Consider the following 21947-nt stretch of genomic DNA (forward strand, 5'->3'; position numbering starts at 1 on the left):
GTTGCGTTCCCCATGAAACATAAGTCTAACATGGAATAGTGGAAGGGGGCTTTGATGTGCTCTCAGGTACAAGGGACAGGAGGATGGTGTGGTTACACTTCTTAGCTACTGCCAAAAAAAAAGATAAGGAATGATCTTCTGAAGACACACAAGCCTGTGGAGCTGACAGTAGAGAGGTCTCTTCAAGCAATAGGTTTGACAGATAGGGAGGGCCAAAATCTTCATCCCTGATGTTATTCTCTTCTGTAAGGTGTATGTGAGGGGAAGAGGTTGCAGAAAAATATATTTATGAAACAAAAAGGGACATTCATTTCCTCCTCTTCAATGGCACAAGAAATGGATGAAGGATTCCCAGTAATTTCGAACATTTGGAAAAATGCTTCTGTTAAAAATGAGCTCCACTTTCAATAATTTCTAACGTGCTATGCCAAACCCCAAACTTTGAAAACTACACTTAACTACTCTGCAGTATTCTGAACCTGACACTTGTTTCAAGCACAGTCAGAGGTGAAACATAGATACCACTACAATTTATCAAGCAGACGGGGTTTTCTTTTCACTTACAGATCAGATATAATTAACTTGAAATCCGAAGAAGTGATCTTCAATTACTAACTTGATAAAAAGAGGATTTTGCCACTATTATCTTCTGACAGTGGCGTTCCTAGCCTCGACGGCACCCGGGGCGGATCGCCGATGCGCCCCCCCCCCCGGGTGCAGCGCCCCCCCCCCCCCACGAAATGACACCCCCCCCCCAGGGTGCACGCCGCTGGGGGGGGGGTGCCGTAGCGCGTGCCTGTCTGCTCCCAGTTCGCTATGCTCGCTAAATTCTCTCGTTCGCTGCAGCTCCCTCCCTCTGCCCCGGAACAGGAAGTAACCTGTTCTGGGGCAGAAGGAGGGAGCTGCTGCAGCGAACGAGAGAATTTAGCAAGCGAAGCGAACTGGGAGCAGACAGGCGCGCGCTGCGGCACCCCCCCAGCGGCATGCACCCGGGGCGGACCACCCCCCCCCCCCCTTGGTACGCCACTGTCTTCTGATACAGCTTCCAGTTATTTCAGAATCATAAATACTGTAAGAGCCAGGAGGTAAACTGCTTGAAATTCAAGGAGTAGCTCTTTCTAAAAATAGTGCAAATTGCGGTCATTTCTTTACAGAATGCAACTAACCACACACAGAAACTATCATAAATCTTGAAGATGTGTCTGCTTAGCACAGCATGTGTGCGTCAGTCCTGCAAAGGGTTCAGTTCTCTGAAACACAGGCTCTTTTCAGATTCCCAGAATGTACTTTGTAAGGCTGTTAGAACTGCTTTGTCCCTTTATAGCAGCTCCTGCTCGTCGTCTTCAGATCCGGACGGTCCCTGCCGTACCTCTTCATACCACTTGTTGGTGAGGCTTTTCATCTGAATTCGGCCATGGTGGAGGTCCTGAAGCAAAGGGAAAAAAACATGTGACATCTAGAGGAGGATTGCTGCTCTCTCTACACACAAACACATACAAGCGACATACCTAAGAGTTCACATACAAGACAATCTGTAAAGCATTCACATTTTCATCATCCACACGTCCTGCACATTAACACCAGGAATGCAAATGCATACTGAAACAGGATCAAATATACACAAGACTCCTGGCCTTTTCCTCCTTTTAAAAGAGGGGTGGAGGTGAGTTTCTGGGGTCTCCTTCCCTTTCTACCCTTCTCCCCCCACTCCCCAATGTTCTAGATTTCTCAGCTCAAATGTTTTATGGCTCAGTAACTGAAGTTATTGCAGCTTTGCTTAATTAAATAAAATAATCCCCCACCCCTCCTCCTTTGTTCTTTTATTTCTAATAGATTCTTTACAATGGCAGAGAACAGTATCACGCTAGTTTTATTAGGGGTCCACTTGGTTCTCCGAGTATAGGACAGAGATCACCTGCTCTACAAACACTTGTCCCTAGCAGCTCACTCAATTTAAGCTGTCCCTTCCTCACTAAAGCCCCAATGCTCAGAAGCAAATGCAGATGCTACAGGCCATTAACACCGGACTAGTGCCCGCATTTGCTACCGCCGAATGCTCAGTGCCAGCTCTGAGAATAATAAGTATGCAAATGCATGCTAAACAGGTCATCAATGCTCAGTGGGCAGCGCACCAACAAGGGCACTCCTCCCACAGCAAAACCAACGCCAGCACGGAGCTAGCATTAGGATTGTGACACGCAGGGGAAGAATAGGGAGCCCTGTCCTGTCAAACCTAAGCCCTGGTGGTCCGGTGAACCCCAGACCCCACCAACTTCTCAAAAAAAACATAAAATCATGGTGGTCCAGTGGCACCCCTGGCCATGCTCCCCCATCCCAAAGACTAGCCCTGGTGGCCTAGCGGTGTCCCCACAACCCCCTCCTACCTTGACAGAGGAGGGATGGAGTCCTAGTCCCTCCTCCTGCTGAGTGTGCCACCAAAATGATGATGCACTGGGTGGGGCTTAACTACCATATAAGGGAATAATATGGTAGTTTAGCCCCATCCAGTGCATTCTCCTCTGTGGTCCAGCATTTCTCCCTTTCTCTTCACTCCCACCCATAGTCCAGCATCTCTCTCTCTCTCCCTTCTACCCCTGGATCCAACATCTCCCTCCTTCTTCAGTTGTTGTGACAATGGAGTTGCTATGGAGGCCATTAATGGCATGCATTCTTCTTTGCTAGCAACTGCTAGGCAAAATGTTAAAGATATAATGATTATTTCTGAAGCTGTTCTTGCTCAAGACCAGGTTCAACAGCTCTTAATTCCTTAAAGACCAAGGTGCAGACTATGGAGAATTTAGAAATAGCTGTTCTTAAGGATAAAAATTATACCCATCGTCATTTAATATTCCCTTATCTCCTGTTTGTTCTGTCTGTCTGTCTGTCCTAATTAGATTGTAAGCTCTGTCGAGTAGGGACTGTCTCTTCATGTTCAAGTGTACAGCGCTGTGTATGTCTAGTAGCGCTTTACAAATGATAAGTAGTAGTAGTAGTAATTTGGAATATCTGGAAAATCAAATTAGGACACATAATTTGATACTGCTAAACTTTTCTAAGTCTCCTTTCGTATCTGCTTTGGATATGTTTAAGAAGTACTTGGTAGCAGTTGTAAAGATGCCTGCAGATTCATTGTCCCCTGTTACGAGAGCCCAATATGTTATGGGCATTGGAAGATCCCAAACAATTACAAGATTTTCTAAGGGCTAAGCAAGATGTTAATATTATGCAGCTCATATGTTCACTGCTTGACTGGCTAGATATAGTATCTTGGGAGGTGACTTTTCAGTTTTAATTTTGTTAATTCATTATATTTCCCTTATTCTTGGGTCTAATTTCCTACGTTGTGGATGAAATTATGTTTTCTTTTTCCTTTATTATATACATTTTTATTGTTTTTTTTGCTAGGATTTCTATGTATATAACAAAAGTACAGGGAAGAAGTATAAAACGGGGCAGACCCTAAAACATCAAGTATTCAAATAAACATCTTTTTCAGTGGCGTTCCTAGGGGGGCTGACACCCGGGGTGGATCGCTGATGCGCCCCGACCCCCCCCCCCCCTGCGAAAGGACACCCCCCCAGGTGCATGCCGCTGGGGGGGGGGGAGGTGCCGCGCGCGCCTGTTCTTCGTTCGTTCCATGCTCCCTCTGCCCCGGAACAACCTGTTCTGGGGCAGAGGGAGCATGGAACGAACGAAGAACAGGCGCGCGCAGCACCCCCCCCCCCCCCCAGCGGCGTGCACCCGGGGTGGACCGCACCCACCGCCCCCCCCCCTATGAACGCCACTGATCTTTTTAACTAATTAAAAGACACAACGGCATCAGATGTTCATAAAAAGAGCTCAGCTATTCCAGATCAAAACTTTATAACTTTTCATCAATCACTTGCTGAGGTATCTGTTTTTTATTCATCTAAATCTTTTATTTTGTAAAAGAAACAAGTGAAAAGGAAAAGAAAGTGATTACTTATCTTTAACTGTGCCAAACGCACTCCATGCTAGCAAACTGGCAGAAAAAAAAAACACCAGATGCCCATACTGGGAGAACAATGGCATTCTGGTCCAAGACCTGCGTCCGGGGTTATCAAATGTAGTCGCAAATGCAATCAAAATTGCTGGCAATCAAATAGCTAGTGAAAAAAAAATGCTCTCTTCTCAGGTTCAAAGCACGGTTATTTTCTGTTTGGGAGGGTGTATAGATTTTTCCCCCTTTATCTACCTAGGATTTCTATGTATTCCAGAATTATGGTGAAATTATATTATATATTGAAATCTTAAATAAATAATTTTAATAAAGAAAGAAAATAGTCTAACCCCAAGGCATCAAATCTCCTAAGGACTCTACATCAGGATCCTGCTACCAAGCCAGTCATGTGGGGAGATAGAAAAACAAAACAATTTAACCTTTTAACTTCAACACAATTGAATTCAGGAGAATTCTGAGCTAGAATGCATCCTAATGGCCCCCACCCCACCCCCTGTGCCATGGCCACTATAGGGGAGACAATGGAGGGGGAGCAATTTTTGCATCCCTGGTTCCCTTGCCCCCTTTCCTCGGGATGTCCTGATTGTATTTTTGTTCCATTCCAAAACACATTTTACCAAACAAAATGATGGGATTTAAACATGCAGTGGTGAATTACCACGTTCATTCTTTTTGGTTCTATCCCCCCCCCCCCCCCCCCCTTGTTCTTGAAAATAAAGACCTACTTCCTGTGTTAGCCTTCGAGTGAAAAAAGGGTTCAAATACTTGGCATCGAACCACATAAAGCCTTTGAGATCCTGCCGCTTGATGTACTGGGCTTCGTACTCTTCCTCGGTAAGTTCAGACAAATGCTCTGATTCAATAGTATTACCCTGGAAATAACGAGAGAGGCACACACATTGATTTTTATAAACTCCAGCACTTTACAGTATGTGCATATGCAAGTATGTTTTAATAACTTACAGTGTACTATGTTTTACTTTTTACATTCTTTTTTGAACACTTGGGGCTTTCTGGTTTTTTTTTTAATCTCATATAGAAGATATGAGAATCAACATTCAGATGTGTCACTTCTTCTAAGAAAAGAAACCAAAGTGTTGGAGGCAATGTGAGATAAAAGGGGATATGTTTCACGTGTGGTGGGCCTGTAGGCATGCTCAAAAGTTTTGGATCGAGGTGGTGGGTTTCCTGTGTGAAGTGACGAATCAGATATATCCCATGGGGGTGGAGAGCTGTCTGCTTCACTTTAAACCTCCAGGGATCAAAAAACTTACGCACAGCTTTGCCACTCAGCTTTTTGTGGCAGGCAAATTGGTCATTGCCTCAGCTTGGAGGAAGCCCACGATTCCGGGGGTACACACAGTCCGGGAAAGATTGGATAGAATACAACTGATGTCAAAACTTACAGCCATGAGAAACGGTCGAATCATACATTACCATAAAATATGGGATCCATATATTAAATGGAAAGCAACTACTGCAATATAAGACCTGTTGCATACCCAATATGACGGGGGGTGGGAGGGTTTAAAAGGAGGGGAACATGGTTAATCTAAGCAGTTCAGCTGATGTTTTTAGATGATGTTTGAAATCTTTATGCTGTTGGTTGAAGCCATGTATCTACAGAATTAATATATAGGTGTGTACTGTGTTTCAAAATGTTAAAACTATAAATAAATATTAAAAAAAAAAAAAAAAAGAAAAGAAACCAAAGTAAAATATTACATCAGAGAAGGATAATTTATTTTGGATCAGATACAATTTTTTTGGCTGGGGGGGGGGGGGGTGGTTGTGGAGCAGATAGACAAGCAGCTGATACCCCCCTACAAGGAGAAGATTTACCCATGGCATGTGCTATTTTCCTATTCAAACTGGAACACACAGCACACGCCACATGCGCACCATTAGAAAACCTGTGAATTTTCTTCCAAAAGTCTTTCTGCAAGACTAAGTAGTTTAGGGGAAATTTTATAAAGTCATTTTCATATGCATGTAGCGTGACATAAACATAGAAGATCCCTATATAGCAAAAGGATGGAATCAAAGCAGAACTTAAACGTGTATCTCCATAATTCAAAAAAAGGCACAGAGAGGGATAAACTGCCCAGAGCGACAAGTACAATTCCAGGCACATTACTGGGCAGACTAGATGGATCAGACTGGCCTTTATCTGCTGTCATTTTCTATATTACCAACTGGTGTAAAAGTAGGTGCCATGATATAATGATGCGTACTTTGCCAGTAGGCGTCTACAGGGGCGGAGCATGTGTGGAGTTTGCAGGTATGATTGTAAGTTATAAAATATGGGGATAATGTAGGCTCAGCAGAAAACAAGTGGGAAATTGACCGTGGACTCCAGAAACGAGAGTGACAACCTTGATACTTTAAAGAAGATTTATTGATAAAAAGACTCGTGGGATCTCAAGAGTTTTCCACTTTGTTGGACTTCTACAATGTGGGCTCAGTCATTTACATCTGTTCAAAAGGTAGGCGCAGCTTCTGCTGCTTCCACTAGCAATTTATAAGGATACGTGGAGGGGCATAATCGAATGGGGTGCCCACATTTTCCTGAGGACGTCCCGGTGAAGGGGCGAGGAACCCCGTGTTATCGAAACAAGATGGGCGTCCATCTTTCGTTTCAATAACATGGTCGGGGGGATGCCCAAATCTCAACATTTAGGTTGACCTTAGAAATGGTCGTTCCCGGTTTTCGGTGATAATGGAAACCGAGGACGCCCATCTCAGAAACGACCAAATCCAAGCCATTTGGTTGTGGGAGGAGCCAGCATTCATAGTGCAATGGTCCCCCTCACATGCCAGGACACCAACCGGGCACTCTAGGGGGACACTGCAGTGGACTTCAGAAATTGCTCCCAGGTGCATAGCTCCCTTACCTTGGGTGCTGAGCCTTCCAAAACCCACTCCCCACAACTGTACAACACTACCATAGCCCTAAGGGGTGAAGGGGGGCACCTACATGTGGGTACAGTGGGTTTCTGGTGGGTTTTGGAGGGCTCACATTTATCACCACGTGTAACAGGTAGGGGGGATGGGCCTGGGTCCGCCTGCCTGAAGTGCACTACACCCACTAAAACTGCTCCAGGGAACTGCATACTGCTGTCAGGGAGCTGGGTATGACATTTGAGGCTGGCAAAAAATATTTTTAAAGTTTTTTTTTAGGGTGGGAGGGGGTTAGTGACCACTGGGGGAGTAAGAGGATGTCACCCCCGATTCCCTCCGGTGGTCATCTGGTCAGTTCGGGCACCCTTTTGAGGTTGGCTGCAAGAAAAAAATGGACCAAGTAAAGTCGGTCAAGTGCTCGTCAGGGACGCCCTTCTTTTTTCCATTATCGGCCGAGGACGCCCATGTGTTAAGCACGCCCCAGTCCCACCTTCGCTATGCTTCCGACACGCCCCCCGGGAACTTTGGTCGTCCCCGCGATGGAAAGCAGTTGAGGACGCCCAAAATCGGCTATCAATTATGCCAATTTGGACGACCCTGGGAGAATGACGTCCATCTCCCGATTTGTGTCGAAAGATGGGTGCCCTTCTCTTTCGAAAATAAGCCTGATAGTTGCCTATATGTGTCTTTATTAAATGGTGTCTCCTTTCCTCTCACACTAGGCACCATGAAATAGAATTATTCTCTTTCGGCTACAATCACCAAATGGCGCTCAAAGATCAGTGCCAAAAAAAACCGGTGCTCAATGCTACTCTATAATAGGCACTCAAAGATGGGCGACCTTTACAGACAAGCATCGACAGTTGATTTCAGTGCTCAAATTTCGGCACCAGCACCCAATTTGGATGCATGCCCCCCAGTATTCTATAACTTTGCACGCAAATTTTAGGAACGCCCCTTACCCGCCCACGCACTTCCCATGGCTACATCCCCCTTATGAGTTACGCACTATGGGATTTGGGTGCACAGTGTTATAGAATAGCGCGTAGCAAGATACACACGCACATTCAAATTGGTGCCAATTAGTACCCAATTATTGGCACTAATTGGTTTGCTAGTTGATTTAGTTGGGTGCACATCTTTTGGGTGCCATATATAGAACCCTGGGGTTTATGTCAACAACAGCAAAGTCTGAGTCTCAAGTGTAATGAGAATTCATGAGATATATTTGGGTTTGCTTGACAGTTGATGAAATTAAAGGTCTGACTTACTAGGCTAGTCCTGTATTCTACAGATATCAGTTCAGAGCATTTCTCAGTCTAAGATCATATTCATGCATACACCTTCTCCACATCAGGCCCATTTGGAATCAACCTGTCATGACACTTTTTTTTATACCACTCCCTTTCTCTGGAATTTTCTTCTACTGGACTTGTGTATGGAGCAACCTTTTATGAAATTCCACTCAGCTCTCAAGACCCATTTATTTGAGAAAGTGTATGGTACTCAGGGCCCGATGCACAAAACTTACCCGGCAAGCAATGTGCAATTTTGACTGGTTCTAGCCAGTTTAGTGAGCACGGTATAGAGGCTCTGCGTATTCTTTACCGTTCACGGAAGCAGCCAAGAATCGTATGCAAAATTATTACAATGTGCTGATTAGTACTTAAATGTGCATTCTGAGTGATGCACAGCTGTTTTCAAGCAATGCACTGAAAGGGGTGTCTACCTTTTACGAAGAAATTTTAATGGAAGGTCAGGAGCCGTCTCATAGCATGGAGATGGCTTCAGCATTTGCATGTATGTGTGTCTCACACATAGCAGCACTGTGAAAAGGCAGTCTTGGAACAAAAAAAGCACGTTGGGGCATGCCCACAGCATCTATACTTTAGAAAAAAAAAGCTACACATGGCTTTCATACATGCACATATAAACAATAACCCCCCCCCCCCCCCGGGTAAGAAAGTTGGCGTGGAACTCCACAAAAAGAAACTTTCATGGCCCAGGTGGTTTATTGCTTGTAAGTATGTATGAAAGCCATGTGTAGTAGCAGTGGAACGCTATGGAGACTCAGCCATAGCACACGCTATTCTGGGCATGCTCATAGCATCCACCCTGAGCAAGTGACTGTCCCGCATATGCATGCGCTCGCATTTTCCCTAATTGAGCTGCTGGTTGTAATTCTGAGCAACTCATCTGCATGAGATTTCCTTTCAACATCGCTCGCTATTTCAGAATCGTTAACTTTTACCAGGTATCAAAAAGCAACGGGGTTTTTTTACGGAGACTTTTGTGCATCGGGCCTTAGACAGCTAACTGGAAAGTGAAGGACAGATTAACTTGTTCTACAATCTTATTTTATTCTTTCCCATCCTGCTTAAGAATTTGGCATTCCTTTCTTCCTTTTAAAAGATTGTTTTATGTGTTCTGTTATGCTTGTCAGGAGGTGCGGTATTTCAACTTTAATAAATCATAAAACAAACTGAAACAAACCATTTTTTCTGTTTTGCTCAGGTTAACATCTTTCTTGTTTCTCCTTCGAGCTTTTGAATCTTCAATGTCAATCAGTCTAATGAGTGGCATTGTCCCGCCTCCCAATAGCAAAATCGTGAACAAAACGATAATTATAGTTGTTGTCCCGATAAGCTGCCGTTTTTCTATTGGCTCCAAACCCAAATGAAGACTGAGAGCATATGGAATGGCACCTCGTAAACCTATCCAAAGAGGCAAATGAAGACTATGATTAAATACTCTTCACATCTCTACGAACACATTGATTATTCATTTTCAAGTTGCTTAATTTTTCCTAACCAAACGTTTTTTTAATTTGATATTTATAAGTATTTTAAACATAAATCAAGTAATACTTTACTTGTACAGAATCACTGATGAGGAAACTATTCCACATAACCAAACATTTTAAAACATTTCTACAATAATTAACTCCCTAAACCCTTATTTGTCTTGTTTGACTGTCTTGAATACAGAGTAAGCTCTACAGTGGCGTTCCTAGGGGGGCTGACACCCGGCCGCCCCCCAGGTGCAGCGCGATCCCCCCTGGCGAAGGGACCCCCCCCCCCCCCGCGAAAGAACCCCCCCCCCGGGTGCATGCCGCTGGGAGGGGTGCCGTGCACGCCTGTCCTTCGTTCGTTCCATGCTCCCTCTGCCCCGGAACAGGAAGTAACCTGTTCCGGGAAAGAGGGAGCATGGAACGACCGGACAGTCGCGCAGCACCCCCCCAGCGGCGTGCACCCGGGGCGGACCGCACCCACCACTCCCCCCTAGGAACGCCACTGAAGCTGTATAGAGCAGGGACTGTCTCTTATATGTTTCATGTATAGAGCGGCACGCATCTAGTAAGGGAAAGGGGAGGGATTTGATATTCTGTCTTTATGTGGTCACAATAAAAATTGTTTACATATTATACAGAGGTACTTATTTTGTACCTGGGACAATGGAGGGTTAAGTGACTTGCCCAGAGTTACAAGGAGCTGCAGTGGGAATCGAACCTGGTTCCCCACGTTCTCAGGCCACTCCACTAACCGCTAGGCTACTCTATAGAAATAAGTAATAGTAAGCAGTAGTAGTTAAAAATGGGTCAGAAGTGAACCCACTATGCAAAGATTGAAAGTAAGATCCAACTACTTATTTATACTATCCCCACCTGTCAACTTCCCTCTAAAAAGTGTTTGAAACACCCCCTTCCTCCTGTCTGTGGCTTTCCTTGTAATACTATGCCACAAAACAAACACTCCATTTGAATGTAACAGCTTTTTGTGTGGATTGTTATGTATCATATGCCCCAGATATTAAATGAGACAGTAAACTCTTTGGGAAAGGGATCTGCCTTTGGCACCTGAATTTTAACTTTCCTTGAACCCTGGATAACTGAATCCAAAATCCAAACTATGATTACGCTCTTACAGTTTCAGGATCATCCACTGAGAAGTTCTGAAATCATGGCAGTTGCACAACAAAAGCCCTCTTACTGAGGGCAAATGGAATATGCATAATTTGCTAGCTTTTCAACCAATGGTGCCGTATGAATCTGCAGTTACGATGCTTCAGCTGCTCTCTTCTATGCTTTAGTACAGTGGTTCTCAAACCTATCCTGAGGGACCACCAGCCACTCAGGTTTTCAGGATATCCCTAATGAATGTGCATGAGATTTGCATATAATAGAGGCGACAGGAATGCAAAGCCTTGGTCTTTAACTGACCCAATATGAGCGATTATCATCACAGAGGACCAAAATGTGACAAATGACAGTGTTCTCACAACAAATACAAGATTATCATAGACCTAGGCAACAACGTTGAAACGTAATGAAACGACTTCATTATTAAAATAAACTAAAATCTCTTAATCCTTTAACTGAGCATTCTGACTATGTCCAGGGAAGTTGACAAGCCTGAATGCTGCATCTCTGCTATATACTATCATACAATAATGTATAGATGCCTCTGCCCATTTTTGAGTATTTAGCATTTAGAAGAATGAAGTCCCACACAAACCAACTTACGCCATCATTCCTGCCATCCAATTGCCACTATAAAAGATTTTGCCAAAAATTACAGTAGATGCTCATAGCAAGAAATACAATTGTATATTTGTGAAAAAAATATAATCATTTTCAGGAAAAAGAGGAATGAGAAACAGAGATCTGTCCAGAGGCAATGAGGTCAACATCTGAAAGGATTTGACCTACTAAGTGAGGCTTCAGGTGGCTAGATTGAACATACCAAGCAGAGTGGCTAATTTTAGGATGCTAAGTTTCACCAGGTGCCTAAATCTAGCCAGGCAAATTCTGGGTGAGCTGAAGAGGGAGGGCTGGGCAGGTGGGGAGAAATGGCTAGTACCACCAATTTTCAGTGGTAGCTGGCCAAATCCCATTTCCCTTTCTCTGAAGGTAGAGTCAGACAGAAAGGTCCACAGCCCCTCATTACCCTCCCTCCTGTAGGATGCTGCTGGCTACTTGTAGGATCCGTCTTCCTCCTAGTCAAAAGTAAACTGCAAATTGGTTTATGGCAAAGTTGTGGTTCCACTATCCTGCCCACCTCTCAGATATTTATAAAAGAGTATGGTTCTGGGTCATGTATTTGGATATACTGCCTTACATAAGTACGTAAGTATTGCCATACTGGGACAGACCAAAGGTCCATCAAGCCCAGCATCCTGTTTCCTAATCCAGGTCACAAATACCTGGCAAGATCCCCCCAAAAAGTACAAAACATTTTATGCTGCTTATCCCAGAAATATTTTCCCCAAGTCCAATTTAATAATGGTCTAAGGACTTTTCCTTTAGGAAGCCGTCCAAACCTTTTTAAAACTCCGCTAAGCTAACCACCTTTGCCACATTGTCTGGCAACGAATTCCAGAGTTGAATTACACGTTGAGTGAAGAAACATTTTCTCCGATTCGTTTTAAATTTACTACTTTGTAGCTTCATCGCATGCCCCCTAGTCCTTTCTGTTGTTCTGCTACAATCCTCTGTCACAAACATCTGGATGGAAGCCGAAACAAGAGGGTGCTCTCCCCGTCTGCTTTCCCACAAAAAATAAGAAGCCTAGAGATCCTGATTTTAGTCTTCTATTCATGACTCCCCGTCAGTCCCTATAGAAGCCACTTAACTTTCCAGTGCTGAAATGCAGTTTAGACGTCATAAGCATGAGACTTACAGTATCTGTGTATCTGGATAACAAGAAAAGAGTAATACAGTTGTATAGGATAAAAATGATCAATATCCCCCCCCCCCACCCCCAGTAGCTCTGCTTTTTGTAAATAATTTTTCTATGGTTTAACAAAACAGCTGGTGTGGAAGAGTCACAAAGCTGTCCCCAAAAAGGAGGGCCTCACACATTCCCCCCAGAGACACTACAGAACACAGACCTGATCAACACATTGTGCCATTACTTTTAAATGTATATAGTCTGTTATCCTCAGTTACAAGAAATATATTTATATATATTTACCACTGAACCACATGATAAACATCATTTTAGGAGTGATCTTATGATCCCGAAAGAAATTCAGGAGGAAGGAAAGTGGGAAAATATTCACTGCTCGGCCCAACAGAACAAGCACCTGTGTATGGAAACAAGTTCACTACATTAGCAAAATGAGATGTTCAATGCTTTACCTACAGTAACATATCTCTTATCTGCCATCACATGTCTATGTTTCTAATTCCACTGTGATATAACAGGAAGCAATTCTTGAAAATTCTGAGCAACAGCGACCTATGAATAGCTGTTAAATGAGGTGAGATGGTGTTAAAATCACTACAGCCAGTCAAAAATGTGGGGCAGATTATGGAGGGACTCACAAGATGCTGCGTCACACAATACGCGTTGGTGGCCAAAAAAGCCAACAGGATGCTAGGAATTATTAGGAGAGGGATGCTGGTGGTTGGGAAGCGGGGATAGTGCTGGGCAGACTTATACGGTCTGTGCCAGAGCCGGTGGTGGGAGGCAGGGATAGTGCTGGGCAGACTTATACGGTCTGTGCCAGAGCCGGTGGTGGGAGGCAGGGATAGTGCTGGGCAGACTTATACGGTCTGTGCCAGAGCCGGTGGTGGGAGGCGGGGCTGGTGTTTGGGAGGCGGCGATAGTGTTGGGCAGACTTATATGGTCTGTGCCAGAGCTGCTGGTGGGAGGCGGGGCTGGTGGTTGGGAGGCGGGGATAGTGTTGGGCAGACTTATACGGTCTGTGCCAGAGCCGCTGGTGGGAGGCAGGGATAGTGCTGGGCAGACTTATACGGTCTAGGCCACAGCTGCTGGTGGGAGGCGGGGCTGGTGGTTGGGAGGCGGGGATAGTGTTGGGCAGACTTATACGGTCTGTGCCCTGAAGAACGCAGGTACAAATCAAAGTAGGGTATACACAAAAAGTAGCACATATGAGTTATCTTGTTGGGCAGACTGGATGGACCGTGCAGGTCTTTTTCTGCCGTAATACAATACTATGTAATACAATACTTTATAATTTCCATCAATAATAGACACAGATTAAGAAAAAAAAATCTTCATGAGTTATATTCCTAACAATTGCCTGAACAGATATGAGTTTTTATTCTGAAGCAAATGGCAACTAGGAGACAATTCCAAGTTTTAGCTGCTAGATAAGGAAATAACAGAAAGTAAATTTGTTTTTACTTTACGTTCACTGCAGAAGGAAAGTGAATAATTATTTATTTTGTATTTGCTCACACCTTTTTCAGCAGTAGCTCATTTTCAACAAGAGAAGCCCTAAGGGACGGTGAGAAGGATGACAAGTAGGGGGGGGATCATTCCATGGACAATTCTGAATATTAATATACATCATTTAAAGTAGATATAGACCTCTATTGGTAACCAATGCAAGCTTTTCACCCCCTTTTCAAACTTGCCGCAATTCACACTGTCCTACTGTTCCTGTTAGAGGACGTTTTTTTCTCTCTCTTCCTGAATGTCTTGTATGCTGCCCAAAACCTCTACTGCTCAATATACTCTTTTCAAACTACCAAAACAAAACAAACTATAACAAACAACCTACCAAGATTTGAAATCCTAAACAGAAAGAGGCAAGAGAAAACCATATGGTACTTTGTTGAGACGTACAACAGGGTTAAAAAAAACAACCCCCCCCCCCCCCCACATAAACATTATAAAGAGCAGCTGGGAAACACCTATGATCATCTATAGTAGGGTGGGCAACCACGATCCAAGGGCCATAATCCAGTCACGTTTTCATGATTTCCACAATGAATATGCATGAGATTGATTTGCATACACTGCTTCCATTGTATGCAAATAGATCGCATGCATATTCATTACAGAAATCTTGGAAACCTGACTGGGTTGTGGCCCTCAAGAACCATCGTTGCTTATCCATGGTCTACAGAACATAAAAAACATGGAAGCAAAGCAGCACTCGTATTAGCAGACCAAGAAATATTTGCGACCTGAACAGAGCAGTGGCGTAGACAAGGATCCACTTTGGGCTCAGGCCCACCCAGTAGCAGCCCACTTATGATGTGGCTGGCAGGGATCCCCACCAGCCGAAAACTCCCAACAACTGACCCTCCCGCTTACCTTGTAAATAGATCTTTGCCTGCAGCGAGCAGCGACTGATACATACTGCTTGCACCGGCCCCACAGCCTTCCCTCTGATGTCTTTCCACCTATGCGGAAACAGGAAGTTGCATCAGAGGGAAGGCTGTGGGGCCAACATGAGCAGTGTGTATTAGTTGCTGCTCGATGCAAGTGAAAATCTGCTATTTAAAAGGTATGTGGGGGAGGGGGATGTTTAAGAGATCATGACATGCAGGCGAAAGAGGGAGAGACCAAATCACTTGTGGGGCAAGGCAGAGTTCTTCTGCCCACCCATCTTGGGCCCAGGCCCACCCAAAATTGGGTGTCTGGCTACGCCCCTGGAACAGAGAGACCAGAAAAGAAGTAAGATGCAGAGAATCCGGATCCACAATGAGGCCGCTAAACCTTTTCAAACACCCATATGGTGAAAATAGATTTGGCTTAAAAGAATGATCAAAACCAAACTGAAGCTGTAATAGAATCCATCGAGTCACATTTCACAATGCCTTCTTTGGGACTGATATAGCCTGTGTGGAAAATCAAACTCATCAGTACTGACAGTGAACTCCCCTGCCCCCCACTATCACCACTTCACACAAGGAGTGATAGAAGCACAACGTATGTCACAGATGTGAAGGACCCACGAAAAAGAAACCTGATGTGCACTGTAAGAAATACAGTGGCCCTCATGATCCAAAGCCCCGCGCTGTTCCAAACAGCGCTCTAAAAATAGCGCTGGAACAGCGCAGGGCTTTTCTGCATCGATGATCAGAGATAATGCATGCAAATTTAAGTAGCGCAATTATCTCTGATCAAGGGGTAGAAGTGCGGGAGAATTGTACCTGAGCATGCGCTCAACACAATTCTCCCACACTTGTTTGACAGGTCTGGGCTGTCAAAAGCCCAAACCTGTCAAACACAGGGGCTGGAGGTCCCAAGCCCTGACTACCCCTGCCTTGAGCAAGGCAAAACGGGGGCTGGAGGTCCGGTGGACCTCCGGTCCCCCCGACGATCTCACCTCCCCAAGTTCAGGGAGGGCTGGAGATCTGGTGGGTCTCCAGCCCCCCGAACCCCCAGAAAATATCAAGTGGCCGCCGCTGGCCAAACCCTCTCCCACCCAGCGAGCGACGGGGGTGGGGTGGGGCTGGAGGTCCACCCCAACTCCCCCCCCCCTGCGTTGTCGTACCAATCCCTGGTGGTCCAGTGTGAGTAGGAGTAGTGACAACCCCCCTCCCCTTCCCCCTACCCTCTCCCACCCTCCCACCCAGCGAGCAAAGCCACCCCAACTCCCCCCCCCCCCAGCGATACCAATCCCTGGTGGTCTAGCGTGAGTAGAAGTAGTGACAACCCCCCCTCCGGCCCCCCCCTACCTTTAGTTGGAGGAGGGACGCAGCCTGCCTCCCTCCTCTTCCAGTGGATGACATCGCAAAATGGCGGCGCTCAGCCCCGCCCATTTCACCCTGGGATACGCTGGGTGGGGCTACAAACTATGTAAGGGAATCGCTCCCTTGATATTTTCTGGGGGTTCGGAGGGGCTGGAGACCCACCAGATCTCCAGCCCTCCCTGAACATGCTGGACAGGGCTCACCATTCCTCCCCAATGATCGGCGCAAACCCTAACGCCAGCTCAGAGCTGGTGTAGATTTTGCCGCGGCCAGTAACCCAATCTTTGGCGCGCTGGACGCTGATCATTGGGGATGAATGTGTTAAGCGCTGATTAGCATGCATTTGCAAGCTACTTGCGCTAAGAGCCCTCGAGTGCATTGTTTCACACGCTCGAGGGCTCTGATCATGGGTCGGCAGAAAACTCCGCGCTAGTATGGCGTTAACAGCCTCTAGCACCGGAGTTTGCTTTTGATCATGAGGGCCAGTGTTAGCTAGAGTGTGATTTAGTGGAAAATAACCTGCAGTGCAATGTGTGAACTGTACAGTCACATTGTCTTGTTAATGTAGTCAAACGGATGTACATGATTACTTTAGGAAATTATTAAAAACTTTTCTTTTCAAAAAGTTCCTGCAACAAGACAATGGAAAACAGGAATAACCACTTTTATGCAAAATGCTTTTTCAAACGTTTTCCTGTACAACTGCTTATAATTTGATGTTTGTTACACAATACAACCTTGTAAAATAATTCATAAACTAATTTTTGTAAAGTTTCATACGGCAGTATATAGAAGATTTACTCGACATTTTTTCCTTTATCAGAAGATTTATGTATGTACTAAATTGTCTGGATTGTAAGCCACATTGAACCTAAACTCTGTTTGGGATAATGCAGGATACAAATGTCATTACAAACAAACAAACAAACAAACAAATAAATAAAGGTCATTTCCTGTTCCCTCCCAATGCTCAGAAAACAGTGCACAAAACAAAGCCACCTTACTGCTGAAAAAAATAACACCAGCTCGGAGCAGGTGTGAGGGTGTTTGATTTCTTATTATTCTTCCTTTAAAATCTGCTGGGTTTTATATAATTTGGAAGCACAAGAGCCATGCAAGCCCCTAAGCACCAGTAGTAAGAAACAAATGTGCACGAGTTCGAGCAAACCTGAAAGTGAAAGCACACATTGGCACCTACTCCCTGCATTTAAATATAAGCCTTCCAAGTAAAAAAAAAAATTTAAAATGAAAAGCTTACATTTAAAGGCACAAAAAATAGATGCCAATGTGTCACTTCACATTGCTTGGTGCATGCGCACAATAGGCTTACCACAAAACTCTTCTGTGCATGCGCATAGCACATCCCCCCTCCTTGCTTTTGCCTTAACAGCGTGTATCAGGGGCGTAGCCAGACTTCGGCGGGAGGGGGGTCCAGAGCCCGAGGTGAGGGAGCAAATTTTAGCCCCCCCCTGGCGCAGCCACCCCCCCCCCCATTTTTGACCTCCCCACCACCACCTTTGACCCTCCCAAGCGCCAACCCTTTTGACCCCCTCTTCCTGCCGCCACCAAACCTACCCCGCCGCTGGGTACCTTTGCTGGCGGGGGTCCCCAACTCCCGCCAGCTGAAGTCCTCTTCTCTGGCGCGGCCGCATTGCTGATCTGCAAGGGCAGGCTTCTGTTGTACGTGCAGGACGTCAGACTCACAGAAACAGAAGCCTGCCCTTGCAGATCAGCAATGCGGCCGCGCTGGAGAAGAGGACTCCGGCGCGGCCGCGTTGCTGATCTGCAAGGGCAGGCTTCTGTCTCTGTGAGTCTGACATCCTGCATGTTGGGGACCCCGCCAGCAAAGGTTCTCGCCAGCGGCGGGGGAAGGTTGGCAGAAGGAGGGGCTAGGGCCAAATCTATGGGGGCCCATGCCCCCGTGGCCCCACATAGCTACGCCCCTGGTGTGCATATAATTTGAATACCATTTCTTTGAGCATTGGCGAGCTAATTTTCTGTGCTGTTCCAGCGGTATAGTTTCAGCGCTGTTGGCTTACCGCGGGAGTTCCGAGCATGGGGTTGCAAGACCTTTCTCGGTGACCCTCCCCTTTGTGTGACCTGCCGTTGTAACAGATTATGTTAGTTGAAGCTTCAACTCCTCTTCTTCCCGCAACTGAATGGCCGGGTCCCCTCCTTAATACTGAACATAGCACAAAAGTCATCCACTGATCATGAGCAAAGCAATGAATGTGAAAATGACAATCAAAGATTTTGGAATACTGGGGCTAGCTGGTCAATTAAATCAGTAGATTCAGCATGTTCCAGCTTCATGTCCTTGTTTAAAAGGTCCATTATTCTCTACAATTAAGTTTTCATTCCATGAGTAGTCACAAAGTGACACAGGATGTACTTGAAGTATATATAAAGTATTCTGTTCTCTCAACCACAGGAAATCGCTGCCTTTCATTCAGAATGAATGTGTGAAATAATTCTGAAAATACAGGCAGTTGGATCGCTGATCACAGAAAGATGGAAAGGAATGAGGCCTTGTGGGAGCTGAGAAATAATTGATCATAATAAATGGAAAACAAATTCTAACATTTTAATCAGCCAACAAGCATTTCTTTAAGCTAACAAGCCTCACTTGCAGAATGTTACCCAGGTACAACTCTAGCACCTCACTGAGCAGACCAAATGAATCATGCTGGTCTTCATCTGCTGTCATTTCTACATTATGTGATACAGTGGCCGTCACTATCCTCTGTATTAATTTTAAGTTGACCTGATAGTTTCCTTCAGATGCTTTGGACTAAGCTCAATCAGAACCAGCTTCTCCTAAGCTTTCATTTGCAACTCCTACCCTCCCTCCCCCACAGAGCACAGTTACTGAAGAAATAGTCAGGGTTGCCAGGTGGAAATTTTTTTTCCCACCCAAACGAGCCCAAATCCAGCCCAAAACCCGCCCAAACTCAAACCCCGCCCCTGACACCCCCACCCCCGCGTCATCACCCCCGCCCAAAACGTCACTAACCCCGCCCCTGCAGCCAAAAAAAACGCTCAAAAAACTGCCCAAAAGACACAAAACAAGCCCAAAAAACCACAACCCACCGCAGGCAAAAATTTCCTGTGGCGGGTCGCGGAAAACCGCCCACCTGGCAACACTGGAAATAGTCTATGGCCAAGGCTTGTGAATACAACTTTCTCTGAATGCACTGAATCTGACCACAAGGTGTCACCGTGAGATTGACAGACAGAGCAACCCCCCCCCCCAAACCCCCCCCCCCCAAACAAACAAACAAACTGTATTTACTTGTGTGGCACCAACCTAAGGATTGCTGTCAAAGGATCTTAAGCCAAGAGACTATCTGACCTTTCACAAACGTTGTAAAGCCTGGCTTTTTGAGCAAGCTTTTCAATAAAAAAAATCTCCGATAAAATAGATGCCAGTTTTTCCATCATGGATTCCTGGGCAAGGGCGTTTCTGTTTAAATTTAATCAAGACAAAACACAATGTCTAATCCTTTCATCTCAGCACAATAAAGTCGTCCAGAGTACACTCCACATTAAGGGCTACAAGCTTCCGATTTCCAATAGTCTGAGAATCCTTGGTGTAGAGTTGGATAACCACTTACACCTGGACAATCAGGTAAAACTTGTCACAAAAAGAATGTTCCACGCAATGTGGAGGCTGAAGCGTATTAGGCACTTCATAACAAGGGATCTATTCCGTACCCTAGTCCATTGGCTGGTCCTCTCCCATATAGACTACTGTAGGGGGATCTATGCTAGTTGCTGAGACTACATTCTGACGAGGCTTCAGACAGCTCAAAACACAGCTGCAAGGCTTATTCTGGGGAAATCGCGCTTCGACAGTGCTACTACTACTACTTAGCATTTCTATAGCGCTGCCAGGGTTACGCAGCGCTGTACAAGTTTAAACATGGGGAAGGACAGTCCCTGCTCAAGAGAGCTTACAATCTAAAGGTGACAAACTATGTAGTCAGTGTAGGTATCATGAATGGGGAGGGTGGTTAGGCGCCAAAAGCAAGGGAGAAGAGATGGGCTTTGAGTAAGGACTTGAAAATGGGCAGGGAGGGCGCATGGCGTATGGCGACAGTGCTCACCTACTACGTTTTCAACTACACTGGCTCCCTATAAAAGACTGTATTGCATTTAAAATCTGCTCACTAACACACAAGATGATTTATGGTGAAGCCCGACTACATGCACCATCTTATCGATCTACTGTCAAGAAATGCCTTAATCACTGCAAGGACCTACCTCAATCTACATTATCCCAACTGCAGGAATGTTAAATACAAGACCCTTTTTGCTTCGTCCTTCCCCTACATCCGTGCAAAAACCTGGAATGTTCTGCCGAAACAACTAAAACAGCTGGTCGACCATCAACTGTTCAAGAAGTCCTTAAAAACATACTTATTCGATAAGGCTTATTCCACTGTTTAACATCCGTCTCCTGTAGACTGAATAGGTTATTCGCCGGTTGCTTCACCCCCTGTTATCCCATGTTCCTTCCCCTCCTGTCACATTCTGTATCTGAGCCATCTATATATTGTATTGTATCCTCTTGAATCCATGTAAGCCACATTGCGCCTGCTCTTGTGGGAAAATGTGGGGCACAAATGCACCAAAAGAAAGAAACAGATTTCTTTTTTAAATTTCTCATTTTGTTGTCTTAGTTTCGATTATCGGCATGTGTTCTGATTCTCCTGTGTCTTCTTGAGATTGTCTCTGGTTTTATGTTCTATTGTATTTTGTGTTACTCTTACTGTAAACTGCCCAGAGTTTATATGATTAGGTGGGTAAAAATCAGAGAGAGAGAACAAGAGAGAATATTAAAAATCAGTCATGAATCAGCTCCCATCTATAGCACTGTCATACCGGGGTACAAATTATATCGTAGTGATAGGGTGAATCGGATTGGTGGAGGGGTAGCATTGTATATTAACGAGAGCCTTGAATCAAATAGATTGAAAATTCTGCAGGAAGCAAAACACTCCTTGGAATCACTGTGGATTGAAATTCCATGTGCAAAGGGGAAAAGGATAGTGATAGGAGTGTACTACCGTCCGCCTGGCCAGGACGAACAGACGGATGCCGAAATGTTAAAGGAAATCAGGGACGCAAACAAACTGGGCAACACAATAATAATGGGGGATTTCAATTACCCGCATATAGACTGGGTTAATGTAACATCTGTACACGTAAGGGACATAAGATTTCTTGATGAAATCAAGGACAGCTTCATGGAACAGCTAGTTCAGGAGCCGACAAGAGAAGGAAAAATACTAGACTTAGTCCTTAGTGGTGCTCATGATCTAGTGCAGGGGGTAACGATACGAGGGCCGCTTGATAACAGTGATCATAATATGATCGGTTTTGATATTGGCATTGAAGGAAGTGAAACTAGGAAATCAAGTACGCTAGCGTTTAACTATAGAAAAGGTGATTACGACAAAATGAGAAAAATGGTGAAAAAAAGACTGAAAGGAGCAGCTCGCAGAGTAAAAAACTTGCATCAGGCGTGGATGCTGTTTAAAAACACCATCCTGGAGGTTCAGGACAAATATATTCCACGTATTAGAAAAAAGGGAAAAAAGACTAAAC

At 45.0% G+C, this 21947-nt stretch overlaps 1 protein-coding gene across 1 annotated transcript in view; it reads right to left on the reverse strand.

Annotated features, from left to right (window-relative positions):
• Window positions 1-1019: 1019 nt before the first annotated feature.
• The window catches only part of SLC9A8 (solute carrier family 9 member A8), a 179895-nt gene continuing 158967 nt past the window's right edge, over window positions 1020-21947 (reverse strand). The window contains exons 13-16 of the mRNA XM_030212977.1: window positions 12856-12967; window positions 9377-9597; window positions 4708-4854; window positions 1020-1426 (exon numbers count right to left, since the gene is read on the reverse strand). Of these exons, the coding sequence (XP_030068837.1) occupies window positions 1319-1426; window positions 4708-4854; window positions 9377-9597; window positions 12856-12967 (588 nt within the window). The 3' untranslated portion in view covers window positions 1020-1318. The remainder of the gene's footprint in view (window positions 1427-4707; window positions 4855-9376; window positions 9598-12855; window positions 12968-21947) is intronic.

Source organism: Microcaecilia unicolor, chromosome 8, assembly GCF_901765095.1.
Source record: "Microcaecilia unicolor chromosome 8, aMicUni1.1, whole genome shotgun sequence".
NCBI classification, from domain to species: Eukaryota; Metazoa; Chordata; class Amphibia; order Gymnophiona; family Siphonopidae; genus Microcaecilia; species Microcaecilia unicolor.